The sequence below is a fragment of the Oryzias latipes genome, chromosome 10 (assembly GCF_002234675.1).
Source record: "Oryzias latipes chromosome 10, ASM223467v1".
In the NCBI taxonomy this organism is placed as follows: domain Eukaryota; kingdom Metazoa; phylum Chordata; class Actinopteri; order Beloniformes; family Adrianichthyidae; genus Oryzias; species Oryzias latipes.
Window position 1 is genome coordinate 25,317,997 of NC_019868.2, and position 13,412 is coordinate 25,331,408.

Consider the following 13,412-nt stretch of genomic DNA (forward strand, 5'->3'; position numbering starts at 1 on the left):
TATCCTAGGCACTTTAACATTGGGAGTTGGGTCATCTAGACCCACTAGACAGTGCGCTGAACCTTTTTTCTTCAATGATTTGTGATCTTCACTGGTGTCCATGGATTACATGAAATCTTTCCACCTTTATCCACCTTTGTCATGGTAGGGAGAACACGTCAATGTAAGGGTGGGGTCATCTAAGATAACACAAGGGTTATGAGTTTGGAATAAATGAGCATCAGTCCAGAAATAAAAGCTAAAAACATTTATTTAAAAAAAAACAAAACACAAAAACCACATTGAAAAAAACCAGATGAACAAAGTGTTTTCCAAATCCTTAACTGTCCACAACGATCGTCTCTCAGAAATCCTCCAGCCTTAAATTTCAACGTCGCTCTCTTTGTCGTTGTCATGGTCGCCGTCGTAGAATTCATTCGCTGCCTCTTGTCTGAAAGTGCATCGATAAACATTTATGACTCAATCCTGCAGGTGAAACAGGAAGGCCTTTTTTGTCTTCCTACTGACCGGGTGTAGTTCTCCTCAGCTCCCCTCTCGTCTGGGTCGGGGTCGTCTGTGCGTTCGTAGCTCAGCATGTCTGACGGGACGTCGTGGATCTGGACGCTGGGCGCGTGGTTCAACATCTTCAGGTTTTCAAACACGGTCTGACGGATCTGTTCCAGATACTGCACCGACGTTCACGGGTTATTTCAACGGATCCACGTGTGTTAAAGGAAAACTCATTCCCTCCAAAAGATTAAGCTACTGAAACAGGTTGGAATGTCTTTCATTTTTAGGAAGATGATGGCTTTTTCTGGTCTGGATGGTTCAAACTGTTCTACACATGCACACACCTGATTCAGCAGTTCCTAAAATGGCACCTGAGGAAGGGGCGGAGTTACCTGTCTGGAGTTCTGGTTTTCGATCCTGGTGCTGACATCAGGATGCAGCGTGAAGTCTGGGGCAAAGTACTCGAAATATTCTGCCGACATCAGGAGAAAAAGGTTCTCTGGTTACAGGATACAGAAACAGATTTAAACTCTCCTGTACTATTTACTGATCTATCTTTATGTCGGCGTCAAAAAGAAGCTGTTATACTGTTGGCCTAAATAACCTCAGAGACTGTCTGCAAAAAATGTGACATAAAAATGGTCTACTTTGTCTCAATAAAAACAACACTCATCTACTCTGTCATCCACATTTCAATCTGACCAACCTGAAGGCAAAAAGATCACAAAAAGATGAAAATGACATTTTTATCAGCAGTTATTCTTGTCAGAAGCAGAATTTAAGGAATCTGGAGGTGCAGCGATTCTGTTTATTACAGAAAAATCAAACTAGACGACCTGTAGAGCAGATCTATAGAAATACCTGCACTGAACATCCATATGACCACTGTAGGACACGCAACATGGATCTAATCTACTATTTTACTTATCAGTAGTGACCAGTGGGACTAAACTTTGACCACAAATCTAACCTGAAGATCCAAGGATTTTCCAACATGCAGGGGTTGACATAGCCCAGAAATTTGCACTGGCCCAGAGGGCCAGTAGCTTTTGAAACTTACTGGCCCTGACTGAGAGTTACTGGCCCGACATCGTGCACAGCGGGACCCGCCGCTCCGCAGGTGCTTGCAACTTAAGGGGGGTCCGGGGGCATGCCCCCCCGGAAAATTTTAATATGGTGCATTCTGGTGACATCTAGCACTTATTTATACACTTTTTCAATGACTAAAAATAGAGCATATCAAACTTAAATCTGCTCTAGTCTGTTTCAGATGTTTTGAAGAGAGCGCTGCAGTGTAGTAAGTAACACTAGTTCAGAAGTTTTCATGCTGCTTCTAATCACTGCTATTTCACATTTGTTCCTAATCAATAGTTAAGAAGTTTTATTTACTTTTTTGCTCTGACTGCCTTGAGGTTTTGCTTTTTGTTACTGTTGCAAAGTTACATTTACTTTTTAGTTACTTTAGTTACTTAATTAAATTAAATAATTGAAAAATTCAATAAAATTAAATTACTGAGATCATTCAGCTAACTAGAAATACTTACTGCTTACAGTGTTGTAAAGAAAAACAAAATTGAGTACTTTGAAGTTATACTGCATTTGAGTCTGAGATTCAGGTATTTGGAGTCTTTGCTTTTGATTCTTTGACATTCAGCTTAAAGCTTAGTGGATACAGTTTCATCTTCAATGCCTTCATTAAATATCTTGCTGTCCATAGCACTAATTCCACCCGTCACTCCATCTAACATATTCCTATCTATTCCTGCCATGTCTTCCACATCTCTGACATGCTTCAGTCTCTCTTCAGTGACGGTGTTGGATTTATGATCATCGCGGTGAAAAACCACCAGGGGGCGCGCTGATATGTGTGTCAGTTTAAATATATCTGCCTAAAATGTAATAATAACCCACTGGCTTGTTCCTTCGTTGTTGCTGTTTAACATTGTTTAGTATTGAATTGTTACATTCAATAAAGTTTGAAAAAAAAAATTGAGTGAGCGCGTGCGGCGTGGTGCTCGGCAGCGACAGCCGCGCCCGCAGGCGGGAGAGGAGTGATCAAAGGTTTCCCATAGAAACCCTTGAAGTCTGAACACAGGACTAGCAGAAAAAGTGAATTATAAAGACGAGGTAAATCTACACGTTTTCGCAAAATATACTTTATTGAAAAAGGTGAAAAATATATTAACCGTTAGATATTTTAGTGGCCCGAGCGGACAAGTGAAAAATAACGTCTTGTGGTCCGCACTGCTCGAAAAACAGGACCGGGCCAGCGGACAAATGGCTATGTCGAGCCCTGACATGGTAACCCTTGTGCTGTCCTAGGCACGTTAACATTGGGAGTTGGGTCATCTAGACCCATTAGACCAGGGGTGGGCAATTCCAGGCCTCGAGGGCCGGTGTGTTTGCATGATTTCCAGACATTCTTGCCCAACTCATGGCTGATTACCTGGTTCAGGTGTGTCCAGCTAATCAGAACATGCCAGAGCAGGGTATGTTGGAAAACATGCAGGAATGCGGCCCTCTGTGCCTACCTCTACCTCTGCACCAGACAGTGCTCTGAACCTTTTTTCTTTAATGATTTGTGATCTTCACTGGTGTCCATGGATTACATGAAATCTTTCCACCTTTATCCACCTTTGTCATGGTGGGGAGAACACGTCAAAGTAAGGGTGGGGGTCATATGATAGCTCAAGAGTTAAGCTCTGTAACACCCGTTCAAGCCATCACTTCCACTGACGTCTGTGTAAAATTGCGCTTTGGGCTTCTGCGTCCACCATTTCTAGCGTCAAATGAGCAGCCATTGAACGCATGTTGAAAGTGAAGCCAGATCAATTTGTCCAATCAGGACTCAGATTTGGTAGTGACGTCTGCATTCTGTCACACAAACAGTCTCACAGTCAGTCTCAAACAGACTTTCTTGGAAAATTCTCCCTTTTGATTTGAATTTTCCTGACTTCACCGGCGGTAACGGATCTGACCTTCCAGCAGATGGCGGTAAAACTGGATAATTCGATCAGTGTAACAGTAACAGGAAGTGGAGCGTCTCACCGCTGTACGGCAGCTCGTCGCTGATGGATTCCTCCAGCAGCAGAGATGTCTCATAGGTCCTGCCGTCCACAAAGCAGATGTTACACAAACCCTGAATATCCGTCACAGGTTGCTATGGTAACACCTATTGGTTGAAGGAACACTAACCAGCAGCGAGCCACGTTCCTCACAGTGTACCCTCCTCCTCCGAGCACCAGCAGAGGAATCTTAAAACTCTTCACGAACTCCACGCACTCCCTGAAACAGGAAGCACCGTCATCCTGCTGACCACGCGGAAACGCCGCCCCCACCCTCCGTGACGCGGAGTAAAAGTCTCACCCGTGTCCCCGTATGCTAAGGTTGAAGCAGCCCAGTCTGTCGCAGCCCAGGGAATCGGCCCCACACTGCAAACAAACAGCCTCGCTCTCAAAACGACCCGCAGACAACACAATGGGACAAACGGCGGCGGCGGCTGACCTGCAGGACGATGCAGGTGGGCTGGTAGTAATCCACCACCTGCTTGATGACCGGCTGGAACAGCTGCCGGTAACCTGCAACACACACAGCCGTGACTGCACGCTCACAGCAGACGGCTCTGACTGCGCAGACCTCGGCCCTCACTCTGGTCGTCGATGCCGTCTCGCAGGGGGACGTTGAGGCAGTAGTAGCGTCCGCTCTCGGCCCCCACCTCGTACATGTCACCCGTTCCCGGGAAGAAGTAGTTCCCATACTTGTGGAAGGACACGGTCATGACTCTGTCCGTCAGGTAAAAGGCCTCCTGGACGCCGTCTCCGTGGTGAATGTCGATGTCGATGTACAGAACTCGGGGGTGGTACCTGCGACACACACACACACTTAGAAAAGGCGGGAACTGCCGGAGGAGGTGCAGAGGAGCGCCGCCTCACTTGAGAAGCTCCAGGATGCTGATGACGATGTCGTTCACGTAGCAAAATCCCGACGCCTGCAAACACAGAGAGAAAAAAAAATCTTCAACCACAAATCACTTCAACTGAACAGACAGGAAGCTGTGGAAGTTTACCGACCTCAAATTTTTTGGCGTGATGCAAACCTCCAGCCCAGTTGATGGCGATGTCACAGATCTGCAACCAAAAATATTTACATTCAAGGAAATCCAGACAAGAAGGAGGCACTGTGACAGTGACACCTGCTGGTCATCTCAGGTCATGGCAATAAAGTCATAAATCCAGAAAAAAAATCATTGTATTTTAAAAGTGCTTGGAGCCTAAAAATGTTTTTATTTTTATTCTGTTGCAGTTTCAATAATTATAAATAAAAGGTAAATGACACTCCAATGATTCCAGGTTTTTCAATAAAGTACATCTTTCGTCTTTTTACTGTCTCAGATGAAAGGAAACGAGCGGCTGGAGTCACCGTTTTAAACTTTTAATTCCAATAAAGAAGCCCTGTTTACACAGAAAACAGCTACGAAATGTAGGACTTTCTTTTTAGACAGAAATAAAGAAAATGATTTAGAAATGTCTTCCAAGATGTCTATAAAAGGTTGGCATTGAAAGCTGCTTTGCTGCTGCTTTTCAGTCCAAACCAGCTTAATGTTCCGAATCAGAACCAAACAGTGAAGGACCATGTTTTACTATAAAGCAGCTCAAAACTGGATCAGCTGTCCTGATGATGACAAACGTCTACTCAATGATATTGTTTTCTGTATGTATATCTGTGGATTGATATACATCCATGGATGTCTGTGGTGACAGTCGGATAACTCCTCACTTTCACACATTTGCACACTAGGAGAATAAATCCAGTTTTATAGAATGCAAACAAAGATCTGATGATGATTTGGCACAGAGGAGATTGATTGACAAGGTCAACAGCGAATCAGGACGCAGAACACAATGTGCTGTTAAAAAATGAGATCGCCACAAATGAAGACAAATGCAAATTTCCAAACATTTCCAGCTTCATGCTGACAACTTTGGCTGTTTTTTCCCCAAACATTTGCTGAAACTATTTTTTTAAGACGCAGCTTGAAAATAACATTGTTTTTTTTTATATTTTTAAGAACTGAAGCTGCTATGTTTGTTACAAACTCCAGAATATTTAACTATTAACTCTATTAATGCTGCAAAAACATGTAAAAAAAACCAAACATTTAGCTTATTTGTGACCTTCCTGTGAGTAACGATGTTTGATAAATAATAAGCAAACCATTTTCTTTTTTAAATGATTGCGTTGAATGTGGCTGAAGGTTCTCGTTTATCCGGGTGACGCAGTTTGGAATATTTCCTCGGTCTAATAGAGAAATCGTTCAGTATGATGATCGATTGTGGTGTAAAAAATCTGCAGCCCTTTATGATCATGTAAACATTTAAAGTCTGACCCTGTGAATAATTCCTAAATGGAGCTGAATATCCGTTACTAGAGGAGTCCATGAGTGACGGTTCATGACAAACCCAGTGATGGAGAAAAGCGGACGGCTTACCTTGTGGTTGAGCTGCGTGGCGCCCTGCAGAGACGCCCCCGTGTATCTGGAACAGAACTCAAAGAGTCCTGGAAACACAGGACTAGAGCCCGCCGTTGGGTTAGTGCTCACATTTGCATGAACCAAAAGCAGAAGACAGATCGATGAAGAGGAGGAGCAGCAGCAGCAGCGCTCACCAGTCATCTCCAACGTTGAAGGTGTTCAGGCTCTTGGTGAAGCCCTGCATGTTGTTGGGGCTGACCTTCTGCAGGAAGTCGATGTAATCTTCAGAGTGGAACCGGCACATGTCGTGCTGAGAGGCTTTGTACGGCTTAAAAACCTGACGGTCACAGAGAAACTGCAGAGTTCAATCTTTGATCTCGAAGCAACAGTGGAAGCAGGTTCTGGACCTTCAGGAGTGTCTCACCATCATCTTTTTATATAACCCATAATGCAACACCAGACTGTGGGTGAGAGACAAACGGTGAGGCTTCATGGGATGACCGGCACCTGCAGGAGACGCGGTTCACAACAAGCATCATCACTTTTTCATCATCAGCTCCATTTCAACATGATTACACTTCCAACGCGTTTTCACGACCAACAGGAAAGAAGATTAAAAAAAATGCTGCAGAATCCCTCCATTTAGTTTGAATCTGCTGCAGCTGTCGGTTCTGTAAATGTTTGTTTGTTGTTGTCTTTTCTTTTTAGACCTATAAAAACCAGAGAAACCACGATCACACTCTGTCAACAATCGTTTTGTCAATCAGAGGCCGTGAATGCTTTGGGACAAACACTTGTTTTAGATTTTGGTCTCCATTTTTATCCTGCAGTGATCAGCTCTTTGTGGACTCACAGCAGCTTTGAACTGAGCTCACACTAATAAAAAAACCAAATCAATGATAATCCCAAACTGTTCAGAGATTATAAACAGCTGGAAGTGATTAAGACCTAAAAGTTTTCATGATAACAGAAACGGGTAAGGACATAATTAATTATTATTAACCTTTCTATTACCTAAATCTAGAATCAGTACTCCTCAGCTTAATTGGTATATAGTATAATAGCCCATTCCTGTATAGAATACAAATTGCAAATATGTTGCCTGGAAATAACCAACTCAGTCAGGGTTTAAAAACACCAACAGATAACCCTAAGTATCTACATACACTCCTGCCGTGGGCAGGATCGCTACAATATTCTTTTCCTTTGCACCCAAATGTGACGTTATGTGTTCATTACTCACCTACAACACACTGGCCTGAACATATGAATGAGATAAAAAAAAATATCTTAATTAAACCCAGAAACAAAATTGGAGCTGAATTTTAACAATGAATCGTTTGAATTGTTAGCCTCCTCCAGCTAGCTTGCATTAGCACTCCTGCTCCAATCCCAGCGTTCAGCAAACTCACCGTAATGAAAGTTTCCCACATCTGGGTCGTAAAAGTAAGACGTCCTAATAGACATTTTAAATGTAAAAAAAATAATAATAATCCTGAGATTCAGCGAGGTTTTACTTTTTAAAGAGCGGCTCAGTCTGCCGCATTTTTCCTGCCGCTAACGGCTAACCGTAAACATTTAAAGGTGACGTCATCATGCTGGGACGCAGGGGATGGAGAGGGGAGGGGCGAACAGGGGGTCTCAAGATGGCGGAGTGAGTTTAAACCAATGAGTGATGATCACTAGAGGAAACATCACGTGGTTCCTCATGGGAGGAGAGCACCGCCATCTTGGTGAGGTCAAGTTACTGCTGCAGTGAATGCATTTGAACACATTTTTTGCATAATACCAGTTCATTGTTTGTGTTTCAACTGCCAAAATCAGAGAACTGAGTCCATGAAAGAAGAAGTATATCATTTCATAGAAAAGTATTATAATTTTTTTCTTTTGTTTCTTTCTTTTTCTTTTGTTTTTCTTTTATTAATAGAACACATGTTGACATGCATGATGCTGCAGGGTTATTATCAACATGCTGCATGATGTACGGAGAATTTGCTGTCGACATAAATGTACATTTTATTTTGCTAAACCTGTATACAGCATACTAGGCTATTATAGTAATATAGATTTATACATGTCTGACTCAGTGACCGAACTTTTCACTATTCACTATTCAGACTTAAGGAAAAAGTGGATCTTAGCAATAAAAAGAGCTAACCCAGATGGATCACTGTGGTACCAACTAGTAATACAGTCTGACTGTTCAAAACATTTGTGGAAACCAATTTAGATAAGAGGCCAGACTGTTAGCTTGAAACCTGACACCATACCATCTGTGTTACACAAATTGATCACTCACATGAATCTATTATTTTTCTTTGTTGTTGTTATTTTAGGGTAAATCTATTGTTCACTTTTGGAATTCTTTTGAATATTTATTTTATTATTATTATTATTATTATTATTATTATTATTATTATTATTATTATTATTATTAATAATAATAATAATAATAATAATAATAATAATAATAATAATAATAATAGACTTATATTTTATTATTTATTGACTTATTATGTATGTATTGCTATTATTTATTGTTTGTATTGACTTACTATTGATTTATTATTATTATTATTATTATTATTATTATTATTATTATTATTATTGAGTTATTGTTGGGTTTTTCTAAATAATTTAAATTACATGTCAAAGAGGTCTAAAATTCCTAAATGTTTACAAATTATTTTTTTTTAATTCTTTGTAATAATTTTTTTATTTGTAAGAAGTCCTGCAACAATGCATTTTCATTAAAGTTTGAGCTTTTAAGGCTGACTGTTTCTCTTCTTTAACAACAACAAATGATGTATCTATATATATATATATATTATATATATAAATATAATGTATTTACATATATTTATAAATATATATAAATTGTAAAAACATATATAGTATATAAAAGCTACTTAGACACCTCTAAAAGCAATAGAAATCATTGTCATGTGGGCGTCGTCGACCTCACCAAGATGGCGTCGCGCTCCGCCACCGTCGGCCAGGCTTCTAAAGCGGGCATGTCTCCTCTAGTGATATAACTCATTGGTTTAAACAGTAGTGAGTTATATCGCTAGAGGCGACACGCCCGCTTGGGAAGCCTGGCTGGTGGAGGCGGAGCGAGTCGCCATCTTGGTGAGGTCGACGGCGCCCACATGACAATGATTTCTATAGCCTTTGGTAAGTAGCTTTTATATAATTTATATATATTTATGTTCATAAATATGTATACATATATATAAATACATAATATATATATATATATACACCATTTGTTGTTGTTAAGTAAGTGAAACAGGCAGCCTTAAAAGCTCAAACTTTAATGAAAAATGCATAGTTGCAGAATGTTAAAAATAATTTTTAAATATGTAGAAGTTTTAGACCTCTTCGACATGTAATTTTAATTATTTAGAAAATCCCAACAACAAGACTCTTTCGGCTTTTCCCATCAGGGGTCGCCACAGCTAATCATCCTTTTCCACCTCACTCTATCATGGACATCTTCTACCCTAACATTAGCCAACTTCATGTCCTCTGTTAAGACATCCTTATATCTTAAGACATCCATATATCTCAATAGGAAGTCAATAATAATAATAAATAATAACAATATATACATTATTAGTCAATGATTATAATAATAATAATACTAGATCAATAATAAATATTAATAATAAATCAATAGTAATTCAATGATAATAATAAATGATAAGAATAAATCAATAATAAGTCAACAATAAGTCCAAAAGTTGATAACAGATTTACCCTTAAAAAAAGAAGAAAAATAAAGAAAAACAATAGATTTACTGATTCATGTGAGTGATCAATTTGGTGTTACTGGTGTCTAGCCAGTCTTATCAAAATGTGTTTCGACAAAATCTTATGAACATAGCCAGACTGTATTGTTAGTTGGTACCACAGTGATCCATCTGGGTTTGCTCTTTTTATTGCTAAGGCCCACTTTTTCCTTAAGTCTGAATCCATTGGAAACCTGCAAGAAAAGTTCAGTCACTGAGTCAGAAATGTATAAATCTATATAACTATAAAAGCCTAGTCGTAGTACAGAGTATATAGGTGTAACAAAATAAAATGTACATTTATGTCGACAGCAAATTATACATACATCATCCCTACATGTTGATAAAAGCCCTGCAGCATCATGCATGTCAACATGTATACTAGTAAACATAAAGAAATACTCTAAAATCATTTGTGGACAAGAGATAGTTTGTCGATCCAAAACCACATTGCAAATAACATATATGAAAGCAGAAGAGCGTGTGCGGGACCATTGGTTTCCAATCACAGCTCAATTTGAGAACCATTTCCTGAACCACTGACGAGGCCCGGCCCGCTTCCAGCAGAACTGAAGGATGAGGGAGCCTTCACTGAAAATTGTATGGACCAAAATCTGTCTCACAAATACATTCTTTAAAAAAAAGAATGACAAATACAATTTTTGCCCAACTCTACCACATTTTTGGCCCATTGCAAATCAAGAGAGAGATGGTGAAGTTCTGAGACTGTGTGAAACGGGTGGAAATGGATTTTTCTGCAGAATGTGTGTTGGCTTGTTGAATTTTTAGTCCTGGAATGTCAGACCTCCTCTCTGCTGCTTTTTCACTTCCACTCATCTTCCTGCTTCATGTTTCTTTGCCGGTAGCAAATCTCCCTCTGCTTCTTTGATTTAATGCTTCATGTTTTATGTATAACAGAATTCCAGTCACACTAGGTTCAATAAAGGTCAGCTTCAGACGTGCTCTGTGTTCAGTGTTTGAAATTTGAACAAAATTGTTGTTTTTAAACAACAATTTTGCTATCCTAGGCACTTTAACATTGGGAGTTGGGTCATCTAGACCCACTAGACAGTGCTCTGAACCTTTTTTCTTCAATGATTTGTGATTTTCACTGGTGTCCATGGATTACATGAAATCTTTCCACCTTCGTCATGGTAGGGAGAACACGTCAATGGAAGGGTGGGGTAATCTAAGATAGCACAAGGGATAAACAATTTCTAAGCCGCCTCAAACTCTCAAACAACTTTACAAATCAAGATTTCATTTTGTGTTAAGCTCCCAAAAATCTGTTTGCAGAATTTTCTCCTCAGTTGAATGTTTCTGTGAACTGGGATGGATGTTCTGCTAGAGGAAAAAACCTGTTAGCATTGCTGGCAGAGACTTTAGAGATAAAAACAACACATCACCATTGATCATTAAATGCATAAGCTACTGTATATAATGATAAACGCCTTTTTCAACAATGATGGTCGCTGAAAAGTGTAGTCTAAAGAGCGGCTTTACATTGAACTGGCTGCTAAATGTTTCCTGTTACTTTTCAGTTTTGGTTAATTGTGGGGTCAAATCAGGGTCAGTTTAAAATAAATGAAAAACCAGATTGTCAATTTGAAATTTTGAAAACAGTTATAAACTCGAAAAGTACATTTTGTAAACTTGAAGGAAACATTTAGGGTGTATTCAGACTGGAACAATCCTTTGTTCCGGATCGAGTCCCAAAGCTTGCGTTTGGTCTGTATTCAGACTGGCATGAAGCGGACCATTCTGTTCCGGGTCTCTGACCTGGGTCAGAGATCGGTTCCTGGTCCCGGACCAGAGTCTGTTTGGATTATCCAGACGTTTCCGACAGATTTTGGTAGGAAACAAACTCCGGTACACTTTAAGCGGACCAAATGTGTCTAAATACAGCCTTAAAATTTGAAAAAAACAAAAACGATAAAAAAGAACAAATAAATTTGAAACTAACCATAACCTCTATGGGGTGATGGGATGTCATCCATCCTCTGATGCGGCGTACGGCAGAGAACGTTTGATTCATCAGAGGAGGGATGACAACAGATGCTGTTTTGGAACAGAAATGATGTCACCATATCCTCTTCATCCACTTTCTCCATTTGGTTTTAAGTTGATAGATTTTTTTTTCAATTCGATTTTCAAATTATCAATATTTTTTTCCCGTTTAAAACACAAATTTACAATTTTAGTTTTCATAGTTTTGATCATTCCTTCAAGTTTACAATCTGTTAAGACTTTCAATTTTAAAACTGTTTTCAAATTTCCTATTTTATTTATTTATTTACAATCCGGCTTCTCATTCACTTTGAGCTGACCACGATGTATTCCCATCGTCTTTAAATTGTTTGCTTATCAAGCCCAAACTAGTCACTGTCACTCTACAGTGAAATCATTTAGGGTATTTAGTTTAATCAGAAGACAAAAACACATAATAGTGGCTAACCAGGAAAAAACCCAATAAAAACTCATCAATTAGCTTTCAGAGAAACAGGTCAAATTTTTCAGGAACAAAGAAATAACGCTGAGGAATGCGAGGAAACGCTTTCGCCGGCGCCTCTCTAAGGTCAATAACACGACTCCCATGTGGTTAATAGTAAATAACGTCATGTGGGAGTTAAAGAAACACAACAGCTTGTTTTTTTTTTTAGACTTTTCTTTATTTTTTCTACGTTTTTTCTTTTACTTACAGCAAAAAAACAATAAAATTGGGATTTCTCCAAATTCGGTTTTTCTTCACAAATAAGTGTACTGTGAACATTTCCTGCTAGAGCGTCCCGTTTGCTACATGAACGCGCCGTTTTCCAGCTCTGCGTGTCAGGCTGACGCATCCTGGATGTGTTTTTGGATGTGGAGAGCGGCGGACGTGATTTAGATCTGTTAAATGGGCTGGAATTTCATAACTGTTCTGTTTACTCTCACAAATCTTCAAGTTTTCCACCCATGTAGGATTTTTCAAAGATGTTTCCACTCAAGTTTCTGGACGCAGAGTTGAGATAAACAACTTTTTATGCTAGATGGACGACAATGATTTGTCATTGTGTATTTTTGGATTCAATAAAAGAATGAAAGAGGAAGAGGTTTCCTTTTATTTAGCTGATTTGTTTTCCTGCCAAATTTAGTTTAAACAAATAAAAAAAGACAAAATAATTTACAATAATTATATTTAAATTAAAGTTTAAAAGAAACAAACTTATTGCAAATAAACCCAGATTATGACACTTCCCCCACTGTGTTGTTTTTTTTTCTTAGCAGAGAAACAAAACAGCCGTGGTGCTAAGATTGACAGAATTGAAAACGTTAGATCAGTTTTTCAGGATTTTTCAGACAAAAACACCATTAAAAAGTCTCTCAAATACTATCTACCCAAAGTTCCTGGAATACCATCACCGCGAGTCACGTTGAGTCTCAGGGACGCAAAAGCCAAGTGTTGCAGCAGGTAAACCTGCCTGAGCATGTGAATTTCTGCAGGAAAAGTAAAGAAATGACAGTTTAGCGATCAAAGCCTTCCTTCCAGATCTACGTTCTCCAAATTACTCCACAGAATTGATGCACCTGTTCAGAGGGAACCAATGACCGCAGAGGAACCAAAGCTGCTCCGCCCCCACAATAGCCTGGAGGTTTTTACCCAGGGTGGCCTGGAGATTCTGTCA

General features: G+C 39.5%; 1 protein-coding gene across 1 annotated transcript; it reads right to left on the reverse strand.

Moving 5' to 3' along the window:
* Positions 1-232: 232 nt before the first annotated feature.
* Positions 233-7,560, reverse strand: hdac3 (histone deacetylase 3). Its single transcript, XM_004073551.2, has 14 exons — positions 7,372-7,560; positions 6,384-6,466; positions 6,154-6,296; positions 5,978-6,059; positions 4,560-4,616; positions 4,422-4,477; positions 4,138-4,352; positions 3,994-4,067; positions 3,856-3,920; positions 3,685-3,774; positions 3,538-3,596; positions 882-961; positions 508-665; positions 233-430 (listed from the first exon to the last, which is right to left on the reverse strand). Exons 1-14 carry the CDS (start codon positions 7,424-7,426, stop codon positions 361-363), a joined length of 1,287 nt encoding a protein of 428 aa, XP_004073599.1. The 5' UTR covers positions 7,427-7,560; the 3' UTR covers positions 233-360.
* Positions 7,561-13,412: the final 5,852 nt, after the last annotated feature.

Bases quoted from the DNA above. Each gene is read 5' to 3' on its own strand.
- hdac3 (XM_004073551.2), bottom strand. From the start codon at position 7,426: ATGTCTATTAGGACGTCTTACTTTTACGACCCAGATGTGGGAAACTTT. The intron at 6,060-6,153 runs GTGAGCGCTGCT...GGCGGGCTCTAG, and splicing joins TTCAACGTTGGAGATGACTG to TCCTGTGTTTCCAGGACTCT. The intron at 4,617-5,977 runs GTAAGCCGTCCG...TTTTGGTTGCAG, and splicing joins CCACGCAGCTCAACCACAAG to ATCTGTGACATCGCCATCAA.